Source organism: Aquarana catesbeiana, linkage group LG05 (assembly GCF_042186555.1).
Source record: "Aquarana catesbeiana isolate 2022-GZ linkage group LG05, ASM4218655v1, whole genome shotgun sequence".
NCBI classification, from domain to species: domain Eukaryota; kingdom Metazoa; phylum Chordata; class Amphibia; order Anura; family Ranidae; genus Aquarana; species Aquarana catesbeiana.
The window spans coordinates 591,626,277-591,639,556 of NC_133328.1; the positions used below are offsets into that span (position 1 = coordinate 591,626,277).

At 45.8% G+C, this 13,280-nt stretch overlaps 1 protein-coding gene across 1 annotated transcript in view; it reads left to right on the forward strand.

The window, feature by feature from the left end:
- The window catches only part of LOC141146080 (fibrocystin-L-like), a 364,397-nt gene that overhangs the window by 109,832 nt on the left and 241,285 nt on the right, over positions 1-13,280 (forward strand). The window contains exon 22 of the mRNA XM_073632840.1: positions 1,118-1,248. Coding sequence (XP_073488941.1) covers positions 1,118-1,248 — 131 coding nt within the window. The remainder of the gene's footprint in view (positions 1-1,117; positions 1,249-13,280) is intronic.

The following is a 13,280-nucleotide window of genomic DNA, read 5'->3' on the forward strand; positions in this document are numbered from 1 at the left end:
TACTAGTGGCTTTCTGGCTGAACCCAGTCTGGTTCGGGCCCACGCGGCTCCACACACATCCTTACAGCAGCAAAGTCTCTCTGCCTCCTCTGTCTTCCGGGGATTTTACTTTAATATCCTCCTGCCCCCTTGTGAGTGTTCATGGAATGTGTAGTTCAGTCTCAGCTTCACTGTGAGGAAATATTCTTCTTTCAGCATACAAATGCCAGCAGTCTCTCTAAACCTGTATTAAAGGCTAAGTTCACCTTTGTTCTCCTTCTTTTTTTTTCCTAAATTCCAGCTCCCCTATGTACCAATATAACATTAATGTACTTCTTTTGCAAAAATATATATTAATTAATATATTCTACAGACGCTTACCTTACTGTCCTCATGGATGTTTCCAAACACGTATCCATTACTTCTGCCTTACTTCCTGTAGGTCATGACACAGGAAGGAGTTGACCAGCTGACCACACACCCTGCATCATTAACCCTCCTATGTACCCACCCATTTCCAGGTGCACTTTTTTTAAATGAAATGCAATCAATCAGTGCTCACCCTTCTCACTAAATACACAGGCATTACATTTTTCTTTTCCTACCTTAACTTTAATCTTGCACAGATCGTTCATTTGGCATTTTAAAGTGTGCAGGAAATAAGAGATGAGATAACAGCCTATGTGGCTAGAGCTGTAGTATTGAAAACAGGAGAGGTGTGCCCTGGATTCTGTACAGCTCAACATACACTATACAGTTTGATTGTACAATCTCCTTTAAGTCTACCATCAACTCTGTAGTGCAAGGACCTGTGATTGGATACAGCGTGACTGAATAGATAGGTGGGTACTCCTAATCTATAACCCAACATGGGCCAAAATGGGGTCCTACAGACCCGTAAAGTTTGTGGCAGAGACCGGCAGCATATGGTCAAGGTATAGATATGTCTTGAAGCAGCATTCATGGATGAGCTGTAGATTTCAGAGTCTTGTTAGTGGAACACCAGACAAGTTAAGTTTGCAGCAGTCAAGGTAAACTGATTTGCAGATTTAGTAACAGATGCAACAGAACTTGTAAATGCTCTGGATGCAGGATGGCTGATAAAAGGTTTTTGTTTGTTTTTTTGTCTTACTTTCAGCTTTGCCTTGCTTACAAAGGTAACTTCATAAATCAAATTCAAATATATTTTCAATATCAAGACATTAACTCCCCTGGAACCGTTACCACCATAAGTGATCAATTTCCCTACGAGATGGCTCAGGGGTACAAGTAAGTTTTTATTTATTTATTGGCATGTGAAGCAGTGACTCCAGCTTGTGTACTGTAATTAAAGCATATTGTACAACAGGCGTACTGTGAGAACTCAGTGGGTACAGAGTGTAGGCTTATCCTGTCCTATGATGGTACCTGCTTGGTAAGTGGAGTAGCTCATATTAACAACTAAATCATGTTAGAAAATGATATATACAATTTATAACGACCCGCTAGGCACTTATGTTATCTGTTGTATACTTACAATTGACAGATTGAAAGTAGTTCTAAACTCTAATAGGGTGACACTTAATTTGCTGAAGCAATGCATATCATAAATAGTTCATCTTTCTGTCTACATGTAATCTCCCTAGTATCAGCTGCACATCATTGCTCTGGATCAGCTTCTTGAGAGTAACAACAGTGTGTTCCAAGCCCTGATTGGGCAAAGCTTTGCCCAATCAGAGCATAGTGAATAGCTGGTTGTTAAGGACCGGCCTAGGAAGCCAGCTGCTGTGTCCTTAACAGAAAGAAAGAAAGAAAGAAAGAAAGAAAGAAAGAAAGAAAGAAAGAAAAAAAGAAAGAAAGAAAGAAAGAAAGAAAGAAAGAAAGAAAGAAAGAAAGAAAGAAAGAAAGAAAGAAAGAAAGAAAGAAAGAAAGAAAGAAAGAAAGAAAGAAAGAAAGAAAGAAAGGAAGGAAATTTTTAGCACAGGAGTTTATTGTTAACCCAATATTTATGTAAGCCACTATTTTTTGTTTTTTCAAATGATTGAATGATTGATTGTTCACTGATTGATTCACTGATTCACTGATTGATTCATTGATTCGCTGATTGTTCACTATTGGGCAGCGCAATCACAACTTTTTTCTTTACCGATTGCACTGTATGTGGGAACACATTTAGTGATAGCAGCAGCCTCATGTTATATATAGGAATACAGTAATACCACGGATTGCGAGTAACGCGGTTTACGAGCATTTCGCAATACAAGCTATTATTTTTTTTTAATCCCGACTCGGTTTGCGAGCATTGTCTTGACAAACGAGCAGGATTCAAGCCTCTGGGGTGTGACGTGGCTTCGAGTGCTCCCCGAGTGATTCCGAATGTCTCCGGAGCCCCCCCACCTCTGGTTACACGTGGTACTGCATAGACTAGCAGTGCCACTGGAATGGATTATCTGAATTTCCATCATTTCCTATGGGGAAACTCGCTTTGATATACGAGTGCTTTGGATTACAAGCATTCTTCTGGAACATATTATGCTCGTAATCCAAGGTACCACTGTAAGTGGCAGCGCACAACATCTTTATTATTTTTTTACATAGTTATCCTTTATCATTGAAAGGGAAAGTAAAATCCCAAAATTTGGCTTGTCCCCAGAAAAGTAATAGAGGGGAAATATTCCAATGGGGACACTAGTTCTGGGGTACCCAAGGAATTCCCTTAATTCCCTTAATTTGCAGGGATTTGTTCTCACTTCCTGTTTTGGCTATGGGACAGGAAATTAAAGTAAATCTCCCCAATGGCACACAGAAGGTAAAAATAAATTGACAGGGGTTATATCCCCCCTTACTCTATCCAAAATGAAAAAAAAAAAGTTTTGCCTATAGTTCTACTTTAATACTAGATGATGGGACACTAGACACATCTAGCTGAATGAAATACAGTACAGTAGGTCAGTTATTGATGACGTGATGTGGTGATATAGTCTAAGGTTGGACTTGTGAGATCATCTTCGCCTTCTTAACTGAATAGCAGGTGACAGAGACGCTTGCATCTTCTAGTGGGATCTTCATTTCCTGACACAAACCAAAATAGCCAGATAAATATGTGTAATATTTGTGGTATTTATATACATATCAGTTATTTAACAAAATAAAAAATGGAAATATACTGGTACAATATATTCTGTAATGCAATGCCTGCTTTCACCTTGCATGAGATAAGCAGGTTGGTCACATATAATAGGATTTTTATAACAGCTTACCTGTAAAATCCTTTTCTTGAAGTACATCACGGGACACAGAGCAGCCATAGTAATAACTATGTGGGTTATACACCACCTATAGGTGAATGGACACTGGCACACCCAAAGACATAAAGTCCCCCTCTATATAACCCCTCCCATACAGAAAGTACCTCAGTTTTTGTAGCAAAGCAATATATATATCCCAATAAGAGGGGAGGGACCTCTGTGTCCCGTGATGTACTCCAAGAAAAGGATTTTACAGGTAAGCTGTTATAAAAATCCTATTTTCTTTATCGTACATCACGGGAAACAGAGCAGCCATAGTAATTACTATGTGGGATGTTCCAAAGCAATGCCTCTGAGGGGAGGGAGACACAAATAAAAGCAGGCTGCCATCAGATGTGAGGACCTATACTGCTGCCTGCAGTACACTGCGCCCAAAGCGGCATCCTCCTGTCGTCTTACATCCAAGTGATAACATTTAGTAAATGTAAGTACTGACGACCAAGTTGCGGCCTTGCAAATCTGAGTCATAGAGGCTTGGTGATGCACCGCCCATGAAGCACTCACTGCCCTGGTAGAGTGCGCTTTAACTTGAAAAGGTGGAATCTTTCTTTTCAAACCATAAGCCTGAATTATAACCTGACGAATCCACTTTGAAATAGTCAATTTCGACTCTGCCTGCCCTTTCCTGGGCCCTTCTGGCAGCACAAACAAAGCATCAGTTTGCCATATCTGAGCTGTCACCTTCAGATAGACCCTGACAGCTCTCACTACATCGAGAGAATGTAACAATTTTTCCTCTGGAGAACGAGGATCTGGTAAAAAGGAAGGCAGGGAGACATCTTGGTTCAGGTGAAAACTGGACACTACCTTAGGCAGAAAGGTTGGGTGAGGACGCAACACCACCTTATCCTTATGAATAATTCTCTCCTTGCCGAGGTTACTGCCACCAAAAAAAACCCCAACTTCTATGTCAAAAGAATCAAGGGAATATGGCGCATCGGCTCAAAAGGCTGTCTTTGTAAGGCTGATAAAACTAGATTCAAGTCCCATGGGCACAAGGGTCACCTAACTGGCAGAGTTATACGAGTTACCCCTTGTATAAAGGCCCTGATCAAAGAATGCGAAGCAAGCAGCCTTTGAAAAAACACTGACAAGGCTGAGATCTGACCCTTGATTGTACTCAAGGCTAGCTATATTTCTACCCCCAACTGTACGAAGGCAAGAATTCTTCCTATGTCATACTTCTGAGGATGCCATCTTTTGGTTTCACACCAAGAAACATAGGACCTCCAGACCCTATAATAAATGGTCCTAGAGGCCGGCTTCCTTGCATTAATCAGGGTAGTTACCACTAAACCTGAAAGCCCCCGACTCATTAATATGTGGGCTTCAATAGCCAAACCATTAAATTTAGCGACTGTAAGGCAGGACGGAACACTGGTCCTTGTGAAAGCAAGTCTGGACGGGGCGGAAGAGTTTGCGGTTTCCCTACTGCCAACCTTACGATCTCTACATACCAGGATCTTCTGGGCCATGCTGGGGCTACAAGTATTACCGGCTTCCCTTCCTCTTCAATCCTGCGTAGAAATCGCGCTAGCAGCTGAACTGGGGGGAAGGCATAAATCAGTGAAAACTGATCCCAAGGGGTTACTAACGCATCTGTCCCGCATGCGAGTGGATCCCTTGTCCTTGACACAGAATTGTCTAACTTTTTGTTGATCCTGGACGCCAATAGATCCATGTATGGTTACAGACAAAGATAGATAATGGGGTAATGGCGCTCCCTATAGTTAGTTATTTGGGCATGAGCAGATGTAATTGGGGGGACGAATGGAGAGGATGGGGAGCTGACGTGCTGACCCAACAATGGGGATACCCCTCCTTGATAACGGTTGTATGTGTAATTATATACTAATACATATATAATCCCCCTCCGGTAATAATAACCAATAATACAGATACCTGTGTATAAAGAACTAGAGAATGTGTAGTGTAAATAGTAAGATCCCAACTTAATTAAACTCTGTTTGTATTGGATAGGGATGAGCCGAACACCCCCCGGTTCGGTTCGCACCAGAAACTGCGAACGGACCGAAAGTTCGCACGAACGTTAGAACCCCATTGACGTCTATGGGACTCGAACGTTCGAAATCAAAAGTGCTCATTTTAAAGGCCAATTTGCATGGTATTGTCCTAAAAAAGGGTTTGGGGACCCGGGTCCTACCCCAGGGGACATGTATCAATGCAAAAAAAACTTTTAAAAACGGCCGTTTTTTCGGGAGCAGTGATTTTAATGATGCTTAAAGTAAAAAAGAAGATTTCACCTCACTTTTTGTCCCAATGACAAATGCTTTTTGAGAATTTGGGTTTTTTTGTGGAACAAGGATTGGAAAGCATCAGTGGAAAGGAGAAATGTTTTTCCCATATTAACTCTTACAGGAGAGAATTTCCCTTCCTAGGGGTAGATTTCATCTCACTTCCTGTTGTCTCCTTCCGTTTGCAAGTAGGAGTCGTTTGTAAGTTAGATGTTTGAAAGTAGGGGCCTGCCCTATATACTCAGCAGAAATTTGGGCCTTAGGTTTTGTTGTGGCCACAACACTGTAAGCCTTCACAGGGCCCTGCTGTGAAATATTAGATCAAGAATTGTAATTACATGCCCCTGTTGAACAGGGGCAGAAAAATTGGGCCTTTGGTGGTGGTGGTGCCACAACACTGCAACCCCCCACCGACACTCTAGTTGGAACGCAGGAACGAGCCCTGCTGCAAAGTATTGCATCAAAAATTTTAATTACACGCCCCTGTTAAACAGGGGCAGAAAAATTGGGCCTTATGCACTGGTGCTGGTGCCACAACACTGCAACCCCTCACAGACACTCTAGTTGGAACGCAGGAACGAGCCCTGCTGCAAAGTATTGCATCAAAAATTGTAATTACACGCCCCTGTTAAACAGGGGCAGAAAAATTGTGCCTTAGGCACTGGTGGTGGCGCCCAGAACCAAAAATGTTCTTACAAGCTATCAGCGTGATGATTGAGGAGGAAGAGGATAAATACTCAGGGATAGTCACTCAGCATCAGCATAGGCAGTCTTTGAAGGGATCTGAGATTTAAAAAAAAATTATTCGGTTACATCAGCATCAGGTGCTTGGTAGCTGGTGGTGATCCAAGACTGATTCATTTTTATGAAGGTCAGTCGATCGACCGAGTCGGTGGACAGACGCACCCTGTGATCGGTTACCACGCCTCCAGCAGCACTGAATGTGCGTTCCGAAAGAACGCTGGATGCAGGACAGGCCAGTAGCTCAATTGCATACTGTGCAAGCTCTGGCCAGTAATCCATCCTCAAGACCCAGTAACCCAGAGGATTTTCGGTGGGAAAGGTGCCCAAGTCTGATCTTGCCCCTAGGTATTCCTGCACCATGTAAAACAGACGCTGGTGATGGTTGCTGGAACCGATCATACCTTGGGGCTGCGGACCAAAAAATTGTCTGAACGCATCGGTCAGACGGCCACCTTCTCCACCGCTCCTTCTTTGACTGACCGAAGCCTCAGCAACACGTTGTCCAGAAACAGGAGTATGTAACCTCCCAGTCTCTGGGAACGCGTTGCACAGACCTTTCTGCAAGGCCTCCCGAAGATGTTTCATCCTCTGCTCCCTCTGCGATGGCAAGATAAGGTTCGCAACCTTACCCTTGTAACGTGGATCAAGGAGGGTTGCCAGCCAGTATTGGTCCTTCTCCTTGATACCACGAATACGAGGATCCTTACGCAGGCTTTGCAGGATCAGGGAGGCCATGCAGCATAGGTTTGCTGAGGCATTCGGTCCGGAGTTCTCTGGGTCACTAAGGACGACATGGTCCGCAGCCACCTCCTCCCAGCCACGTACAAGTCCATGTGTTTCTTGGGACTGATCCCTTAAAGACTGCTGCTGATGCTGAGTGCCAGGCTCCACCTCCATACTGACACAATCTTCCTCCTCCTCCTCCTCCTCGTCCTCTTCCCGTGTGATTGGCGGGCACGCAGGAACACTGTCTGGATAAAGAGGGCCTTGAGAGCTAAGGAAGTCCTCCTCTTCCTGCCTCTGTTCTGCCTCAAGTGCCCTGTCCATTATTCTACGCAGCGTGTGCTCCAACAGGTGGACAAGGGGGACAGTGTCACTGATGCATGCACTGTCACTGCTCACCATCCTTGTGGCCTCCTCAAATGGTGACAGGACAGTACATGCATCCCTGATCATGGCCCACTGGCGTGGGGAAAAAAAAAACAAGCTCCCCTGACCCTGTCCTGGTGCCATAGTCGCACAGGTACTCATTGATGGCCCTCTGCTGCGTGTGCAGCCGCTGCAGCATGGCTAACGTTGAGTTCCACCTGGTGGGCATGTCACAGATTAGGCGGTTCTTGGGCAGGTTAAACTCCTTTTGGAGGTCCATCAGCTGAACACTGGCATTATATGACCGGCGGAAATGCACACAGACTTTCCTGGCCTGCCTCAGGACATCCTGTAAGCCCGGGTACCTGCCCAAGAACCGCTGCACCACCAAGTTAAGGACGTGAGCCAAACAGGGCACATGGGTCATTTGTCCCTGTCGGAGGGCAGAGAGGAGGTTGGTGCCATTGTCGCAAACCACCATTCCTGCCTTAAGTTGGCGTGGCGTCAACCACCTCTGAACCTGCCCCTGCAGAGCTGACAGAACCTCTGCCCCAGTGTGGCTCCTGTCCCCCAAGCACACCAGCTCAAGCACCGCATGGCATCTTTTGGCCTGTGTACTTGCGTAGCCCCTTGAACGGCTACGGAGCACCGCTGGTTCTAAGGACAAAGCACAGGAAGAGGCCATGGAGGAAGAAGAAGAGGAGGGGGTGGAGGAGAGAGGTGTGTCACAATCATTAGCATTTTGGAAGCGTGGTGGCGGAACAACCTCCAACACTACTGCACCTTGTCCTGCATCCTTCCCAGCTGCCAGCAGAGTCACCCAATGCGCCGTGAAACTTAGGTAACGTCCCTGTCCATGCCTGCTGGACCATGAGTCAGCGGTAATATGCACCTTACCGCTGACCGCCCTGTCCAGCGAGGCATGGACATTGTTTTCCACATGCCGGTAGAGAGCCGGAATCGCCTTCCGTGAGAAAAAGTGGCGTTTGGGTACCTGCCACTGAGGAACCGCACATTCCACAAACTCACGGAAGGGGGCAGAGTCTACCAACTGAAAAGGCAGCAGTTGAAGTGCTAGCAATTTTGCCAAGCTAGCATTCAACCGCTGGGCATGTGGATGGGTGGGAGCAAACTTCTTTCGGCGGTGCAGCAGCTGGGGAAGGGAAATTTGCCTGGTACAATCTGACGTCGGTGTACCAAAAGCAGATTGCCCACAAGTACTTGGCTGTGACACACCTAATTCTACACCTTCATTCCTCTCAGTGCAGGTCTCAGAGAGGACTGAAGGTCTAGTGGGGTTGGAAATCTCAGCTGATGAGGAGCAAGGAGAGGTCCTCTTTGTTCTTTGGTGTGGGTCTTTTAGATACGCTTGCCAACGAACTGCATGGCAGGTCAACATATGTCTGGTCAAGCATGTGGTACCCAAGCGGGAGATGTTTTGGCCACGCGAGATACGCTTGAGACATATGTTGCAAATAGCAGCGCCCTGCACATGTGGAGCTTTGGGGTGTGATGCAGTCAATGTGCTGCCCTTAGGCTGGCCCCTGGAGGGCATCCTGCCTCGTTGGTGATGTGCCGCCTCCTCCTCCTCCTCCTCTCTCCTATCAGGCACCCACGTTGAGTCAGTAACCTCATCATCCCCTCCCTCCTCATCACTGGAGCAAACCTGGCAGTATGCTGCAGCAGGGGGAGCATGACTGCCAGATTGCTGTCCTTCTTGGGCACCCCCTCTGTCCGTGCTCATGTTACTGCCTTCATCGAGCTCAGAATCATCATCGGAGCCTTCCAAACGCTGGACATCCTCCTGGAGCATGTACCCAACACTGTGGTCAAACAGTTCGAGGGACTCCTCAGAAGGACATGGTGGGGCTAGGGAAGGAGTCACTGATGACATTGAGCCGAGGGAAGAGGCCGCTGCTTTGCCAGACAAAGTACCCTGGGCATGGGTGAGAGAGGATGAGGAGGATGAGGACGGCTTGGTCATCCACTTGACCAAGTCTTCTGCATGTTGCGGCTCAACACGGCCAGCTGTCGAAAAAAAGGCCAAGCGTGTCCCATGGCCACGTGCTGATGAGGATGCACCGTCTCCACGACTAGCACTAGACACAGAGCCTGCTTGCCCTCTCTTATTGGCTTGTGACTGTCTGCCTTTCCTTCTTGGCCTTCCAGACTTACTAATGGCCTGTAGCAAGTAATGCACTAAGCTGGGATATATATATATATATATGTACTGATACTGCAGCTAGCAAAATCAACTGCCTGCCTGTAGTATGAGAACACCACCAACCTTCTACAGGTAGCTTTAGCTGAACACTGTGCAGAGCTCGCAAAAAACTAACTTGTAGCTTTTTTAGCTGCCTGCGGTAGTGATAGGATCAGGAAAACACCACCAACCGTCTACAGGTAGCTTTAGGTGAACACTGTACAGAGCTCGCAAAAAAATAACTTGTAGGTTTAGCTGAACACTGTGAGGTGGACGCACCACACTAACTTGTAGTTTTAGCTGAACGCTGTGAGCAGGATGCAAAGCACTAACTTGTAGTTTTAGCTGAACACTGTGAGCAGGACGCACTGCACTAACTTGTAGCTTTAGATGAACACTGTGCAGAGGTCTCACTACACCAACTTGTAGGTTTAGCTGAACACTGTGAGCAGGACGCACAGCACTAACTTGTAGCTTTAGATGAACACTGTGCAGAGGTCTCACTACACCAACTTGTAGGTTTAGCTGAACACTGTGAGCAGGACGCACAGCACTACCTTGTAGTTTTAGCTGAACACTGTGAGCAGGACGCACAGCACTAACTTATAGTTTTAGCTAAACACTGTGAGCAGAACGCACTGCACTAACTTGTAGTTTTAGCTGAACACTGTGAGCAGGATGCACAGCACTAACTTGTAGTTTTAGCTGAACACTGTGAGCAGGATGCACAGCACTAACTTGTAGCTTTAGCTGAACACTGTGAGCAGGACGCACTGCACTAACTTTTAGCTTTAGATGAAGACTGTGCAGAGGTCTCACTACACCAACTTGTAGTTTTAGCTGAACACTGTGAGCAGAACACACAGCACTAATTTATAGTTTTAGCTAAACACTGTGAGCAGGACGCACTGCACTAACTTGTAGCTTGAGATGAACACTGTGCAGAGGTCTCACTACCCCAACTTGTAGTTTTAGCTGAACACTGTGAGCAGGACGCACTGCACTAACTTGTAGCTTGAGATGAACACTGTGCAGAGGTCTCACTACACCAACTTGTAGTTTTAGCTGAACACTGTGAGCAGGATGCACAGCACTAACTTATAGTTTTAGCTAAACACTGTGAGCAGGACGCACTGCACTAACTTGTAGCTTTAGATGAACACTGTGCAGAGGTCTCACTACACCAACTTGTAGGTTTAGCTGAACACTGTGAGCAGGACGCACAGCACTAACTTGTAGCTTTAGATGAACACTGTGCAGAGGTCTCACTACACCAACTTGTAGGTTTACCTGAACACTGTGAGCAGGAAGCACAGCACTAACTTGTAGTTTTAGCTGAACACTGTGAGCAGGACGCACAGCACTAACTTGTAGTTTTAGCTGAACACTGTGAGCAGGATGCACAGCACTAACTTGTAGTTTTAGCTGAACACTGTGAGCAGGACGCACTGCACTAACTTGTAGCTTTAGATGAACACTGTGCAGAGGTCTCACTACACCAACTTGTAGTTTTAGCTGAACACTGTGAGCAGAACGCACAGCACTAACTTATAGTTTTAGCTAAACACTGTGAGCAGGACGCACTGCACTAACTTGTAGCTTGAGATGAACACTGTGCAGAGGTCTCACTAAACCAACTTGTAGTTTTAGCTGAACACTGTGAGCAGGATGCACAGCACTAACTTACAGTTTTAGCTAAACACTGTGAGCAGGACGCACTGCACTAACTTGTAGCTTGAGATGAACACTGTGCAGAGGTCTCACTACACCAACTTGTAGTTTTAGCTGAACACTGTGAGCAGGACGCACTGCACTAAATGTAGCTTTAGATGAACACTGTGCAGAGGTCTCACTACACCAACTTGTAGGTTTAGCTGAACACTGTGAGCAGGACGCAAAGCACTAACTTGTAGTTTTAGCTGAACACTGTCAGCAGGACGCACTGCACTAACTTGTAGCTTTAGATGAACACTGTGCAGAGGTCTCATTACACCAACTTGTAGTTTTAGCTGAACACTGTGAGCATGACGCACAGCACTAACTTATAGTTTTAGCTAAACACTGTGAGCAGGACGCACAGCACTAACTTGTAGCTTTAGATGAACACTGTGCAGAGGTCTCACTACACCAACTTGTAGGTTTAGCTGAACACTGTGAGCAGGACGCACAGCACTAACTTGTAGCTTTAGATGAACACTGTGCAGAGGTCACACTACACCAACTTGTAGGTTTAGCTGAACACTGTGAGCAGGACACACAGCACTACCTTGTAGTTTTAGCTGAACACTGTGAGCAGGACGCACGGTACTAACTTATAGTTTTAGCTAAACACTGTGAGCAGGACGCACTGCACTAACTTGTAGCTTGAGATGAACACTGTGCAGAGGTCTCACTACACCAACTTGTAGTTTTAGCTGAACACTGTGAGCAGAACGCACAGCACTAACTTATAGTTTTAGCTAAACACTGTGAGCAGGACGCACTGCACTAACTTGTAGCTTGAGATGAACACTGTGCAGAGGTCTCACTACACCAACTTGTAGTTTTAGCTGAACACTGTGAGCAGGACGCACTGCACTAACTTGTAGCTTTAGATGAACACTGTGCAGAGGTCTCACTACACCAACTTGTAGGTTTAGCTGAACACTGTGAGCAGGATGCACAGCACTAACTTATAGTTTTAGCTAAACACTGTGAGCAGGACGCACTGCACTAACATGTAGCTTTAGATGAACACTGTGCAGAGGTCTCACTACACCAACTTGTAGGTTTAGCTGAACACTGTGAGCAGGATGCACAGCACTAACTTGTAGCTTTAGATGAACACTGTGCAGAGGTCTCACTACACCAACTTGTAGGTTTAGCTGAACACTGTGAGCAGGAAGCACAGCACTAACTTGTAGTTTTAGCTGAACACTGTGAGCAGGACGCACAGCCACTAACTTGTAGTTTTAGCTGAACACTGTGAGCAGGATGCACAGCACTAACTTGTAGTTTTAGCTGAACACTGTGAGCAGGACGCACTGCACTAACTTGTAGCTTTAGATGAACACTGTGCAGAGGTCTCACTACACCAACTTGTAGTTTTAGCTGAACACTGTGAGCAGAACGCACAGCACTAACTTATAGTTTTAGCTAAACACTGTGAGCAGGACGCACTGCACTAACTTGTAGCTTGAGATGAACACTGTGCAGAGATCTCACTAAACCAACTTGTAGTTTTAGCTGAACACTGTGAGCAGGATGCACAGCACTAACTTACAGTTTTAGCTAAACACTGTGAGCAGGACGCACTGCACTAACTTGTAGCTTTAGATGAACACTGTGCAGAGGTCTCACTACACCAACTTGTAGGTTTAGCTGAACACTGTGAGCAGGACGCACAGCACTAACTTATAGTTTTAGCTAAACACTGTGAGCAGGACGCACTGCACTAACTTGTAGCTTGAGATGAACACTGTGCAGAGGTCTCACTACATCAACTTGTAGTTTTAGCTTAACACTGTGAGCAGGATGCACAGCACTAACTTATAGTTTTAGCTAAACACTGTGAGCAGGACGCACTGCACTAACTTGTAGCTTTAGATGAACACTGTGCAGAGGTCTCACTACACCAACTTGTAGGTTTAGCTGAACACTGTGAGCAGGAAGCACAGCACTAACTTGTAGTTTTAGCTGAACACTGTGAGCAGGACGCACTGCACTAACTTGTAGCTTTAGATG